The sequence below is a fragment of the Eurytemora carolleeae genome, unplaced genomic scaffold (assembly GCF_000591075.1).
Source record: "Eurytemora carolleeae unplaced genomic scaffold, Eaff_2.0 scaffold564, whole genome shotgun sequence".
Taxonomy (NCBI): domain Eukaryota; kingdom Metazoa; phylum Arthropoda; class Copepoda; order Calanoida; family Temoridae; genus Eurytemora; species Eurytemora carolleeae.
In genome coordinates this window covers 51710-66208 of record NW_019396542.1, presented here as the reverse complement: position 1 = coordinate 66208, position 14499 = coordinate 51710, and the positions used below count along the sequence as shown (strand labels likewise).

General features: G+C 31.7%; 1 protein-coding gene across 1 annotated transcript; it reads right to left on the bottom strand.

The window, feature by feature from the left end:
• Positions 1 to 1254: 1254 nt before the first annotated feature.
• Positions 1255 to 13196, bottom strand: LOC111705163 (centrosome-associated protein CEP250). The gene is made up of 6 exons (XM_023477626.1): positions 13049 to 13196; positions 12207 to 12246; positions 10770 to 10788; positions 9208 to 9303; positions 5408 to 5475; positions 1255 to 4651 (listed from the first exon to the last, which is right to left on the bottom strand). The coding sequence occupies exons 1-6, from the start codon at positions 13179 to 13181 to the stop codon at positions 2056 to 2058; spliced, it is 2952 nt and encodes a 983-aa protein (XP_023333394.1). The 5' UTR covers positions 13182 to 13196; the 3' UTR covers positions 1255 to 2055.
• Positions 13197 to 14499: the final 1303 nt, after the last annotated feature.

Here is a 14499-nt window from a genome sequence, read left to right as displayed (position 1 = left end):
TGTTTTCCAAGTTCAAATAAAAAAGCGTAAAAACCGAAAATAAAGAACACATTAAATTGCACTTATTTTACTGTGAAATAAGCACTTTTTCTAAAATTATCATTTTTATTAATAATTTTGTCGGGACACACAAACTGAGTTGACACTTGTAACGTCAGAATACAACTGTACTGCTAGTGTACATATTCTACGTTACCATCTATTGTACTAGAATCTATTTGCACAATATAGAAAAATTAAAGTCCCAGCATATCCATAAAAAAAAATAAAACCACAGTCGTAGAGATGGTCGCGGTCGGCGGTTTTTATTTCGTTCGTGAACAATCCATTTCATTTGGTTTTTTTTTATTGTTTCATTAAAAAAATGGAGTTTGTTCGGTCTCAAAATTATCGTTCAGGTTTCCATCTATTTCTTTCGTTTTCTCACTGAACGATCGTTCAGTAAAATCGTTTGTCAATTGAAATCGTTTTTTAGATAAAAACTATCGTATTTTCAAAATATTCTGAAAATTCCTTCGTTTAATAAAAGACCTTTTTTTAAAACTATATTTAAGACAGAACAACTCTGAAATAGAAAGACAACTTTTAGACTCAAGTTATGACTTTTAATAAGCATGGGACACCGCAATTGTGCAGTGTAAACAGACCCATTTCACATAGTGATTTAATAAGTGTTAAGTAAAACTACTTGCTTTGTATCAACATCAAATTCACTTAAGTATTGCTGTAAAGTCGTCTTCCTATTTCAGAATTATCTGATTATCACTGTAAATTGATAAATGTTTAAATTCTCATTATTCAAAGCTTTGTTCGGAGCCTATAATTTTTCACGAATTTTTCAAATCTGTAGATTTGACGATTTAAAGGAAAGAAGTCTTTGTATTGTTTATTGATTTTCTACTTAAAAAGATTTGTTAGTATATTATTATTAGTTTTCATTATCTGTTAGATATTAAAATAATTTCAGGGGAGTCACAATTTTTTAAACATATGTTTACAGGCATTATTTACTGTTCATATTTCTGCTTCAAATGATTGGTTAGAGATTTTTAACAACATTCGTAATTATTCTTTGTGAATTTATAAATTACAGGGTTACCCACAAAGGATGAGACTGTGAAGATGACATAACAACTTTTAAAAAGTTTAAATTAAGCCTTTGATAGTAATTTAATAGCTTAATATATTATTAATTAAATAAAGAAACAAGTTAAATATGTAGTTGTAGGAAATCATAAATATAAGGAAACAGACAATATAAATTCTGTACAAAGTTATCTCTGATGTCTCATCCTTAGTGGGTAACCCTGCAGGTAAAAAACAAAGATATGCTTTCACAGAAAGTATTTTCCGAAATATTTCTAATTTACCTAATACAAGAATTTCTTCTTCTTTAACTGTTGAGATTTTTAAAATGTCGTTTTTTGTAAATTCTACTTTTTTGTGGGGGGAATATATTTTTTATTTTTTCCTGCTTCTTTCTCCCTTTCAAGAATTTTCATGTGATACTACTTTCTTTAACGAATATTCTAAATCATAGAATTTTCCGTTAATCTTTCTTCTGATTTTGAGCTTTTCAAATGTTTTTTTTTACATGATTTTTGCTACTTCTTCATCTACAGGAATTCTCTGGTGTTATTTTTTTGGACTCTCGGGAAGACTTTCAAAAGACTGCGACTTCTCAAATATGTTCATGCATTTTGGAGAATAAATTTCTCTACTGGTTCACAAACTAGATTGGCAGAGATTTTAAGCGACTTCCACTTCCCCCATGAATGTGTTAATAAGTTCGTTTTTCCTCATCAGAAAATATTTAAATCTCAGATAAATATTGAAATTGCAGTTCACACTCTAAGTAAGCTATTTAGATACTACTTTATCTTTCTCTAACAAAGACTCAGTTACTACTTTTGAGGAGCTATTTCAGAAACATCCAAAGAATACTCTGATGCTACTTTTTGACACTCTTCATTCTCGACAATTTTCTGACACTACTTAAATCATCCTCGATAGAATTCTCATTAGCTACTTTTTATCTCAGAAGAATTCTAAATGCTACTTTTTCTTTGAAAAGTCCAGTTGAGGGGATCTATTAATTGTCTCTTGGCGCACTGGAACTTTAGACTTTAAAACCCAACTCTCATTCTGGGTTGAATTTGGCGCCATCGTTGGAGATCGTCTTGTTTTTCTCCATCTCTTCACAAGGAACTTCATCCGTTGTACAGCTATAACTGTCATTGCAACAACCTTGAATGATGGCCTAGCATGTCTGGAGTGTTGTGTGTCAGCTATAAGTGTCCTCCTAGCCCCTGACATCCTAGCTAGCCGTTCCAAAGCTACCATTTCAGATTCCTGATATGAAGAAAGGAGAAGTGAAAGGTATCTCTTCTGCCAGACCAGTCCTTTTCTATAACTTTCTGCCCGCAGAAGAAGACGATAAAAGTAAACTGCCTGTTCCTGTGGGTCAGGTGGTAGATGTTTGGCTGTCATTGCAAAGCTTCCAGTCTTAATTAACTGATAAGAAGGAGAACTACGGGCAGATCTGTCACCCTTCTGTAACAAACTGATTTGTTCTTCAAGTTCCATCTCCCGAACCCGATGCGCTTCAACTTTTGCCTCAAGATCCTCCATATAAAATGCATCATATTTCTGGTTTCCATTTACTTCCCCACTTTGCTTCTTCTGAAGTTTAAGTTCCATATTCTCCAATTCCTGAGAAAGGTTTTGAATAGTTTCTTGCGATGTTTCAATTTGTTGTACAAGCTCAGCATTGTACAATTCTGTATCCTCATATTTCTTTTTAAACTGGAGAGCAGTTTCCTGAGATTCAGAAACCTGATTCATAATCTCGTTCAACTCAATCTGAGTCGACTGTTCCAATTGAGAATAACGTTCCCGTTCAATTTCCAAACATTCCTTGAGTTTATCACAGCGTTCTCTTTCATCTTCTAAATCTGATAAAATATCTTCCTTCTCTGTGTCTAGAAGTAGGTTATCCACAGATATTTCTGGTAACCCACCAGGAGATCTGAACCCTGGAAGGGAGTGTCTACTGCTTCCATAAAGGGATTTAATTCCCAGCTGGGGGGAATACAGGGTTAGTCGGCTTCCCTTTTCTTTCTCAACTTCCAGAGCTGTTCTAAGCTCGAGAATGGTGTCAGTATCTCTGATAGAGACCTCACGGGATCTTTGTCTTTCCTTGTCTAATGATGCATTGAGTTTTATCAAGTTTTGTTTCTCAAATCCTAGAACTTCCTCTAGTGTTCTATTCTGTTCCTTCTCTGAATGGTAAAGTGCGGTCAACTCTTCTATCTCATCTCTGTGTCTAATTAGCTGTGATTCCAACTCTCTCATTTCATCCTGCAGTTTATCTAGCTGAAGTTCTAGTTCAAGTTTATCTGCTTTCTCTACTTCCAGTCTTTCCATTAAACTCAAACATTGCTGTCTTTCCTTATGAACTGCTGATTGCATCTGCTTGAAATCATATCTACTCTTTTCTAGTTGAAAGTTTATTCTTTCTACTTCTCTTTCTTCATTTGCTTTCTTCCTTTCTGTCTTTTTTCCGACATTAAGATTATCTTCTGATTTATGGTTCAATTCATCTTTAATGGTAAACTCTTCTTCTTTGGGGTTAAACAAAGCTTCTGTTGTCAGCATCAAAGGTTCCTTTTTAAAAGTTTCAAGTGAGTTGGAGTTGAGGAATCCTGTATTTCCAATTTTTCTAAGAAGTTTTTCTACAATCTGCTGGGAAATCATCTCTAGACGATGTTCAAGCTCATCTCTCCCCTCAACCTCCCCCATCCCATACCCTTCCTTCCCCTCCACTCCATACCCTTCCTGGTCCTGATAGGATAGAATAGCTCGGTCTAGGTGATCGGAAATTTCTAGTTCACGTTTCACCAGTCTACTAAGCTGCTCTACACTTTCAGATCGTCTTCCTAATGTAGAGCTTCCTTCGTCCTCTTGCATCTGCCAGCCTAGAGCCATTTTGTATTCTGTTTCACGCTCAGCTTCTTCATTTTCTTTCTGAGCTTGTAAAATTCTTTTCTCTTGCAGTTCTATTTCAGCTAGGGAGCTCCGCCCCTCTGCTTTTCTACTTAAAACAATTGTTGATCCTTGTTCTTCCTTTATATCTTTATTCCCTTCTGGGATCTGATTTGAGATATCAACACTTTTCCTTTTAATAGATGACATCTTCTCAAGTTCTCTGGATTTGAGCAGTTTTGTTACATTCTGATTTAACTCCTCTAGTTCTTGCAACTGTAGAAACTCAGGCATGGTTTCAGGTTCAAAGGATCCAGGTTCAAAGATGCATACATCGCTGTGCTCAGTTTTATTTTTCTCAAGTTCTTGATCTTTTATTTTGCTGTTTATCTCTTTTATCTGTAAAATCAGCTGATCATGAAAGATGGCGCTGGCTTTCAATCTCTCATTTTCTATTTCTACCTCCTTTATTCTCTCGTTAAGAAGTTCAAAAAGAATATTTCCTTCATTCCCCGAGCATTCACTAATCTTAGATGCTGTCCGTTGATTGAAGTCTAAGCTTTGAATATAAAGTTCTCTGCTCTGTTCGGCCTGGTGTAGATGTGCTCTGCTCTGTTCGGCCTCGTCTAGCTGGGCTTGTAGTTTCTCCAGATCAACGTTTAAATCTCTGTAATCAAAATAAATAAATATTTTTGTTCTTGTTTGTCTTATCTTTGTTGTTTTTTATTTTATTTTTACTGTTCTTATCTCATCACTTCATACACTTTTCTGTCTGTTTATCTGTTTTCATGTTTATTAGATTATCTGTTTATTTCTTTATCAATTTATCTGTTTTTCTGTTTATTTGTTTATCTGTTTAGATGTCTGTTTGTTTATCTGTATATTTAGTTATCTTTTTATCTGTTTATATATTTATCTGTTTGAATGTTTGTCTGTTTATCTATTTATCTGTTTATCTGTCTATCTACTTATCAATTTTTCTGTATATCTTTTTATCTGTATATCTGTTTATTTGTTTATCTATTTAAATGTTTGTCTGTTTATCTGTACATATATTCATCTGCTTATCTGTTTATCTATTTATCTGTTTATCTATTTTTCTGTATATTTATATATGGGGTGAACCCTCAAAAAAAAAGGTTTTAAATCCAGCAAGAAAATCACATTTTCAAAATTTCGTATTTAATACTCTAATCATAATTGTGAATTGAATATGGAGGGTCACTTAAAATCACCTTAGCCTAAAAATGGACTTATTGAATACGTAGCAACTAACAATCAGATTTTAAACAAGTCTGTAGACCCTTATTTCCTTTTTTGGGACACCCTGTACACAATATACATACATCTTTTGGGACACCCTGTATACAATATACATAGATCTTTTGGGACGCCCAGTATACAATATACATACATCTTTTACCTGATTTCAATTTCCTTTTCAAGTAGAGTATTCTTGAATCCTGTCTTTAGTTCATCAAACTCACCGATCTACAGATTAGAAATATAAATATTAGAAGTATCTAGGATAAAGAAATATAAATATTAGGAATTATTTGGAAATTAGAAATATAATTATCAGGAAGATTCAAGAAATAAGAATTATAAATATCAGGAATTATCTTAGAACAAAAAATATGAATATTAGGAAGTATCTAGAGGCAAGACATATTAATGTTAGGAAGTATCTTGAAACAAGAAATATAAATATTATGAAGTATCTAGAAACAAGAAATATAAATATTAGGAAGTATCTTGAAACAAGAAGTAAAAATATTAGGAGTATCTTAAAACAAAAAATATAAATATTAGGAAGTATCTTGAAACAAGAAGTAAAAATATTAGGAGTATCTTAAAACAAAAAATATAAATATTAGGAAGTATCTAGAAACAAGAAATATAAATATCAGGAAGTATCTTGAAACAAGAAATATAAATATTAGGAAGCATCTTGAAACAAGAAATATAAATATTAGGAAGTATCTTGAGACAAGAAATATAAATATTAGGAAGTATCTAGAAACAAGAAATATAAATATTAGGAAGTATCTCGAAACAAAAAATATAAATATTTGGAAGCATCTTGAAACAAGAAATATTTCTATTAGGAAGTATCTTGAAACAAGAAATATAAATACTAGGAAGTAGCTTAAAACAAGAAATATGAATATTAGGAAGTATATGAATATTTAAATTGTTTATAGAAGCAAGAAATATGAATATTTGAAAGTATCTTGAAAAACAAAAAATATGAATATTAAGAAGTATCTTGAAACAAGAAATATAAATATTAGGAAGTATCTTGAAACAAAAAATATAAATACTAGGAAGTAGCTAAAAACAAGAAATATGAATATTAGGAAGTATCTTGAGATAAGAAATATGAATATTTAAATTGTTTATAGAAGCAAGAAATATGAATATTTGAAAGTATCTTGAAACAAGAAATATAAAATATTAGGAATTGTCTAGAAACAAGAAATATTAATATTAGGAAATATCTTTTATCTGCATTTTGTTGCAATCAGAGAGGGGCTGGTTTTGATATCTGTGTCTTATTTGGTCAGCAAGAGAATCCAAATCATTAGATTAACAATTTAAATATAATCCAAATCTTAAATATAATTATCAGTTTCAAAACTTGTATTTTGCATTGGTTTAAAACATCACGAGAAATTATCCAACACTTGTTTTAGTAAATACGTTACCCTTGGAGAAAATTGACTTTAAAAGACATTTTTTAAAGTCCCCCAAAGGTTTCCTAAAATTTTTTTTGCCAATTTGGTCCAGTCGTTTTACCAGCTTTAGCTAACATAGATACATGAGCGCGCGAAGAGCTTTTATTATCAAGATGATCAAATTTTGTATGTACATTGTACAGCAGGCCCAAAAAATCTACGAATGAACAAGACGAAAGTTTAGCAATACTATGTACATTTATTGTTGTACTAAAGCAAATAGTTTATCAGAAGCTTGAAAAATATCTAAACTTGCTGTGTTTCATGTTTATTGGACGATTGAAAAACATAACTTAATTCCAATAGTCGTCAGTCTACTATACTATTCTTTTATGGGCCTTATTTCAGACAACAACTTTTTTTACTGCTACAGTCATGTGTTCTGTGATGTGTTGCATTTTACGTATTTGATATTTTACAAGAACTCACATAAATATGCGAGCTGAAAGATAGAGAACTTTTTTATTTTTAGGATAGTTAGATGTGAGTTTCAATAGTTTCTTATAAAAATTACATTGGTATAAATTTTTGGATTTTTAAATTAAAGGCTTTTGATTATTAAAACTCTGATAGAATTTGATATTAAAAGATAAAATATTTTTATTTTTTTTTTTATTTTTTAGATCTATATGATTGTTTCATCTGAAGTTTTATATTTTAGATTTTAGATTTTAAATTTTTAAAATGCTTCTCCAACAGAAGATGAAAAAAAAACTTGAGATTTCTTTCAAAAAATTTAAAAGCGAGAAAAAAAATTTAAACATTGTATTTAAAAAATCAATAACTTTTTTTTAGAACATTAGCTTGTCAAAGTCAACGATATGTTAGGTAATAAGTTAAACTTTTAAATCTTCGTTTTGGAGTCTCTGTCTCCACAAATTAAATAAGTTAAATTTTAAAAACTGTTTCAATTTTAATTTATTTTTAAATATGATCATTTTAACAATTTATCACAAATTCTTCACAAATATAATCTATCTAACAGACTGAAACACATTCCCGAAGATCTAAACTTTTTAATCTGTTTTAACGCGCTTAGCAACTAAACTTTATGACACAGTGAACTAGCTTTTAATCTTTATCCGAGCAACCATAAGGAAGAGATTGGTTTTAATCTTTATCCGAACAACCATAAGGAAGAGATTGGTTTTAATCTTTATCCGAGCAACCATAAGGGAGAGATTGGTTTTAATCTTTATCCGAGAAACCATAAGGAAGAGATTGGTTTTAATCTTTATCCGAGCAACCATAAGGAAGAGATTGCTTTTAATCTTTATCCAAGCAACCATAAGGAAGAGATTGCTTTTAATCTTTATCCGAGCAACCATAAGGAAGAGATTGGTTTCAATCTTCTAAAGTTTTAAATTATGCCAATTTACTTTCTTTGTCGCGGCTGCAAAACCACGCAAATTACTATTTTTCAGAAACCACAGTAAAAAATTGTCAAAAAGAATATTTTGCTGATTCGAAATTTTGAGAGGGTACCATTTGCCCTGCTTTCAGGGTCACTTGTATTTACGTAGGTAATCCCTGAAATCAGTCGGTTTAAAAGTTCTAGGATTAACTTGGATTTAGGAAAAATATCTACTTTATAAATTATTTTACAATCATAGCTTATGTATAACCCCAGCTTTGGAAGCTAAACTTTATCTTTAAAAATCAAATTTTAACCCTATCCCTGCTGGGGTACTTGAAAACCAGGATATGCTGGGGGGGGGGCAATTTGACCCCCCCCTCTAAATCCCATGTTTTATGTCCAAATATGACAAATGATATATCATTAGAAAGCTCTTGTGCTCTACTTTTATAATCTGCAAAAAAAAATTGCAAATTTGCAAAAATTGAATTTTTTATCGCAAAATCCAGTTATATAGTAAAAATGTTTGCAAAAAAACAATTTGTCCAAAAAATGAAAAATTATACATTTTTGAAAAGCCCTTGACCATGCCATTTCAAATATGCAAAAATGTTTGCAAAATTTTAAATAACCTGATTTTTAATCAAGAAAAACTAAAAATGTGCAAATTTCCTTTGACAGGTTGTTTGCAAAAAATTTGCACTATTTTTTCGCAAAACTTGTGCAATCCGTTTTCTTATGTCATAGGCTTTCCAAAAAGCTAAATTTTATCAAAATCTGACAAGTGAAAGTGGGTCAAAACAAAGATTTAGTTTGTTACAGGCAAAAGCAGTCATTCAGGCAGTGTGCCTGAGGACTCAGGCAGTTAGTATTAAAGCCCGGTTTTAGGCCTAAAGGGAGAGCTTTGGGTATGTAAGAAAAGTCAGAAAATTTCAACAGCCTCAGACCAATACTTTTTGAGTTATGTAAACCCCCCCCCCCAGTAGGAATAGGGTTTTAAAAAAAGGCTAAGAAAATTCCAGTGGTTCTCCCGAGTTCCCCAATCAAAATTTGAGGCAAATCGGTTAAGGGATTCCTTAGTTATAATTGGACATACAAACAGAGATTACTACTTCATATGAATGATACCTGTTTATAAAGTTTACTTAAAACTTCCTCTAGGCTTCTATTTTTATCCTGGGGGCCATCAGAACCATTTTCAGTTAAATCTTCAGGAGAAGCAATCTAAATAATATTTGGTTTAACATTATACTGTGATAACCAGAAAGCTGTAGAATAGGAGGACGACATTAAAGCAGAAGAATTACATTTGCTGTTGTTATAAAGCAAATAGCTTTACTAGTAAGTTATTAAATCACTTATTAATTGAAATGGGTCTGTTAACACTGCATATTTACTGTGCCTCTTGTGTTCATTGGACTATTCAAAGTCATAACTTTAGTCTAAAAGGCGACTTCATTCTCCTGAGTTTTCTGGTTATCACTGAATAATATTGTAAAAAATACGTGTTCAATTGAGTAGATTCCTTTGTGAAATAGATATTTTTTAATACGATATTGAAGCAATCTTATTTGTATTTGGTGATAGTTTTACCGCTAGTTTGATCATAAAATTACTATATGAAATGAGTAATATAAACTGAGTTTTACATTCATTGGACATTTTAAAATCATAACGTTCAAAAGTTGTCTTTCTATTTCACAGTTTTATGGGTACCACTGTATACAATTTATAACACAAGGATACCAATTCGTTAATAATTCATTTCTTTATAACACAAGGATACCAATTCGTTTATAATTTATTTCTTCATAACACAAGGATACCAATTCGTTTATAATTTATTTCTTTATAACACAAGGATACCAATTCGTTTATAATTTATTTCTTTGCTGGAATTTTTCAGGGTTTTTAAAGCCCTTCCATGAACTTGGTCTAAATTCTTTAGAACTATATATCTAGGTTAACAAGCTAATTCTCAAATTTTTAGAATAACTGAGTGTTCTCACAAAACAGAAGAGATAAATAAGCAACCCGACTTTAAACTTTAAGGTAAGAGTAATTTAATTTTTGTCTTTATTTTCTTACAATAGATAATATTGTTTCTGCATTTTCATAGAAATAATTTTTAAAGGGTTTAATTGCATTGAATTTCTTATAAATGCATTCTTTCGGAGAATAGAAGAGGATAAGACAGGATAGGGCAGGATAGGACAGGATAGGACAGGATAGGACAGGATAGGACAGGATAGGACAGGATGGACAGGATAGGACAGGATAGGACAGGATAGGACAGGATAGGACAGGATAGGACAGGATAGGACAGGATGGACAGGATAGGACAGGTGTGTGTATCACGTGTATATGTTTGTTGCTGACTGAATGCTGTGTACACGTATACCTGTACTTAGAGGTCACAGAGTGACCGGCACATACAGACATCTCTCTTACACACACATTCACTCATATACACACTCACTCCCTCGCTTACTTACTCACTCACTCACTCTCTGATTTACTCACTCACTCGCTTATTTACTCACTCACATGCTCACTAACACACTCACTCACTTACTTGCTTAGCTACTCTCTAACACAATCACTCTCAAAATCACTCACTCACATTACATAGACATTCACTCATTCACCCTCTCATTCAACCACACACGCTTACTAACTCACTCACTCACCTGTCCACTTACTCCCTCACTGAATCACTTATTTAATCACTCCCTCACTCTTAAAATAACACTTTTTTCTCACATTTACCTCAGGACAGAAAGAAAATAAGAAACAGAAGATAAATATAAAACACAAAACTCATCTCTAAAATCATTATTAATCTGAAAGTTCAAAAAAATAAAATTAAAAATAATCAATTTTCAAGGAGAACAAAATGGATGATAAATTTATTCTTGATTAAATGAAGCTTTTATAAGGATACCGTTGTTCATCAGACATGCCACTTTATCAATGAAAATTACGTCTACAGTTCCTTAAGTATTATTTATAATTAATAAATATTCCTTTTTTTACTTTTTACATTATTTTTATAACAAGTTAATAGAGTTGATTGGAGGACTATTTTATCCCAAGATTGATATATGTCAGCTTTTATGCAATATAAATATTGACATATATCAAGAAAATGCGTGATCAGCTATTCCCATCTTGTAAATTATTGCTATTTAATGAGATGGGTCACAGTGCATACTGCATGGGAAGTTTTTTTTCTTGAAAAGGTTGGGTTAGCACGTTTTAAATGTTTGGGTTTAATATTTTTTGGTTTTTGGGTCAAAATAGCGCTAATTTGGACGCTACATAAACCCCATGATGAAAATTTATCATTACCCATTACTCCTAACTTAATTTGAAAGCACATTTACTTTAACAACTTAAATTATCTCTAATGGTTTAAAAGTTATCGCCATTTTTCAAATATTTAAAAACAAGAAGGAAAAAAGCTTTGAAAATTAAGATTTCATATTTTTTGTTTATTTTCGTTTAAAGAAGTCAGATGCTTGAATTTGAATATTTTTCCTAATTGCTAAACACAGTAAAGATCCCGTGGGTGGGCTAAGACTACCCTCGGACTTGGATCATAGATAGATAGATGGATAGATGGATAGATAGATAGATAGATAGATAGATAGATAGATAGATAGATAGATAGATAGATAGATAGATAGATAGATAGATAGATAGATAGATAGATAGATAAATAGATAGATAGATAGATAGATAGAAAGATAGATAGATAGATAGATAGATAGATAGATAGATAGATGTGTCAAAAAATAAGCAATCTTGGGGAAATAAATTGATAAGCAGAGATATATATTTGATAAAAATCCAACGTTTTTATATTTGCATATTTGTATATTTTTATATTGGAAAACATGCATAATTATAAAATAAAAAATAACAATACAAAGACAAAATGAATTTGGTGTTTTGCCAGAGAAATTACGCAATATTTTCCCAAAATGGCGAGACAGACATCTTTGACGCATTTTTCCAACTCAAGTTTTGCGTCATAATAAGTTAAATGTAAAGAGAAAGTTGCTTTTCTTAAAACATATCCTTGAATAGACTCTTTAGATTATGTATAAATATAGACTTAGAACCGGGCCCCACCAGGCCCCCCGTCTCCCCCGAGGGGAGCACCTTCATAAAAAAATACTCTAAAATATCACTTTTGCCCTCTGTGTAAATATATATTTGATATCATTATTTATAATTATACAATATGTATCTTTTCTATGAAAATATAAATATTTTTTGAGAAACTGTTTTTCACCCACTGAAGCTTACACCACAGTATTAAGAGGAAGTGTCTGATAAAGAAAATTATATAAATAATTTATTAACACTTGTTATATGAAAGTGTGTATAAAATCAAATAGTTTACATAGTTAAAAAAGGTATCAATATTGTTCAAAAAAGGATTTTAAAGGGGGGGCACAATGTTGCCAAGGGGGGGCACAAATGCCCCCCTACACAAATGCTCTCGTACGCCCCTGGGTTTTATTTGCTGAATTTTGGGTGTGAAGGATAAAAAACATGCCTTTTCATGTCCAGCCCCCCCCCATTCATCAAAAATTTTCTTTTCTCCAGAGGGTAGGGTTGTTTCAGTGCCATACAAATTTTCAGGGTTTTACTTGCTGAATTTTTGTGTAAAAAATATTAAAACGGTGACAAAACTTGCAACTGTAATTAATATCAAATTTTTCATTTTTCTCCACATCATCATATGCAATCATTTCATAAATAAGCCCCCCCCCCCAGGCGAGGGCACGTGCGCTTAGTGTCCCCCTATACTTGTAAACCCCTTTGCACTATCACAGAATTTTAAATAGACTGCTAATGTTTTTCTGCATGCTCATGGATGCTTAAGTTTGCACGTGGTGTGTCAACGCAAACAACATTTTTATTTTTATTTTTATAAAAAGATTTTATAAAAATTTACCTCTTTCACAATTGTTTCCGCTTTTGATTCTTTTTCTGCTCTTTCCAGTTTTCCTTGAAATCTGCTGAAGTTTTGATATTTTCTCCAAAAATTCTTCTCTTTCTTCTTCCCTCTCCTCTACTTCTTTGCTCATATATTCTCGTTCCTTAAAGGGACTGTAAGCGTAATTTCAAATGACCCTCCATGGAATGAGGGGAGTACCAATTTACTGTATTACTCTTACAACTTTAACTAGTCAAAAATGTGGAAGGTATCATTGTTTTTCCAGCCTCAAAATTGTTTAATTTTGAAAACTTTTTTTAATGTGTCTGAAGAAGAAATCTAAAAATCCCTTTTATTTTTGTAGCAGAAGTGTACATTGTTAATGCAAGTCACTTAAGTTGAGAAACCACAATTGAACCAAGGTTATAATGCAAGGAAAGTTAATTGCAGTTGCGTATACTCTGCATACATACATTGAAACCAGTTCTCTCTGGGCGGAATTTGTAAACAAGAATAGGTGCATCAGTGTTCGTTTAGTATCCGAGGAGGTTTAATTTTGATAATTTTGATAATTAACATAATAGTTTCCTATGACCAGAATATTTCATTGATTTAAAAAAGGATCCTATGTTAGGCTTCGACGCCCGTCGACCTTGTGTTTACATTACAGCCCAGAGACAGTACACTGCAGTACAAAAGATGCGTACACCATTGAAATAACTTTCCCTGCATTATAACCTTGAATTGAACGAACTTTTTAAAAAGAACCCATAAAGAAATCTTATCTATAATATAAAATGATATCTCGTGCCATCTATTTTATTAAAAACTAGCTGAAGAGCCCGGCGGTGCCCGTGGAAAAAAATGAGTTTTTTAAAACCATAATGAGAATAAAGCATAGAGAATAGAATGTATAGAGAGGAATTTACTAGAAAAAAGTGTAAAACGGCCATTTTGTTGTACTGTTTCCATATTGCAGGTGTACTTCACATATTTATGCTATATANTGAAAACCAGTTTTGAAACCAGGGTTTCACGAATGGGGCTAGGCAGTTTTGTGAATATCAATATTTTTGTGATGAAATATTATTTTTTTTAATTTGTTTATATTCTCAATTTTTTTCGAATCTCTTAAATCAAAATTTACACAAATGTTAAGACACAAAAAAGGAAACTCGGGAGTTTTGTCCAACGATACTCTTTTAAATTTCGGGCTCAGGGATAAGAGAGTTAGAGAGTTTGATTAACACCTTCAATATACGATATTTTTCACAGAATGTTCTATTGTGTACAAGGACTGTACACGACCACTCAGGAGACATCTGTATTCAGGGATCCTTTGAATAGGAAATGCAAAATCTTTAAATTAGACAATGTTCATAAACGTTATGTTTTAAGTTCAAAATTGAAGTATTTCTTTAAAAGTAGTAAAACTTAATCCCTGAATGCAACAAATGGCCGTCAGATGT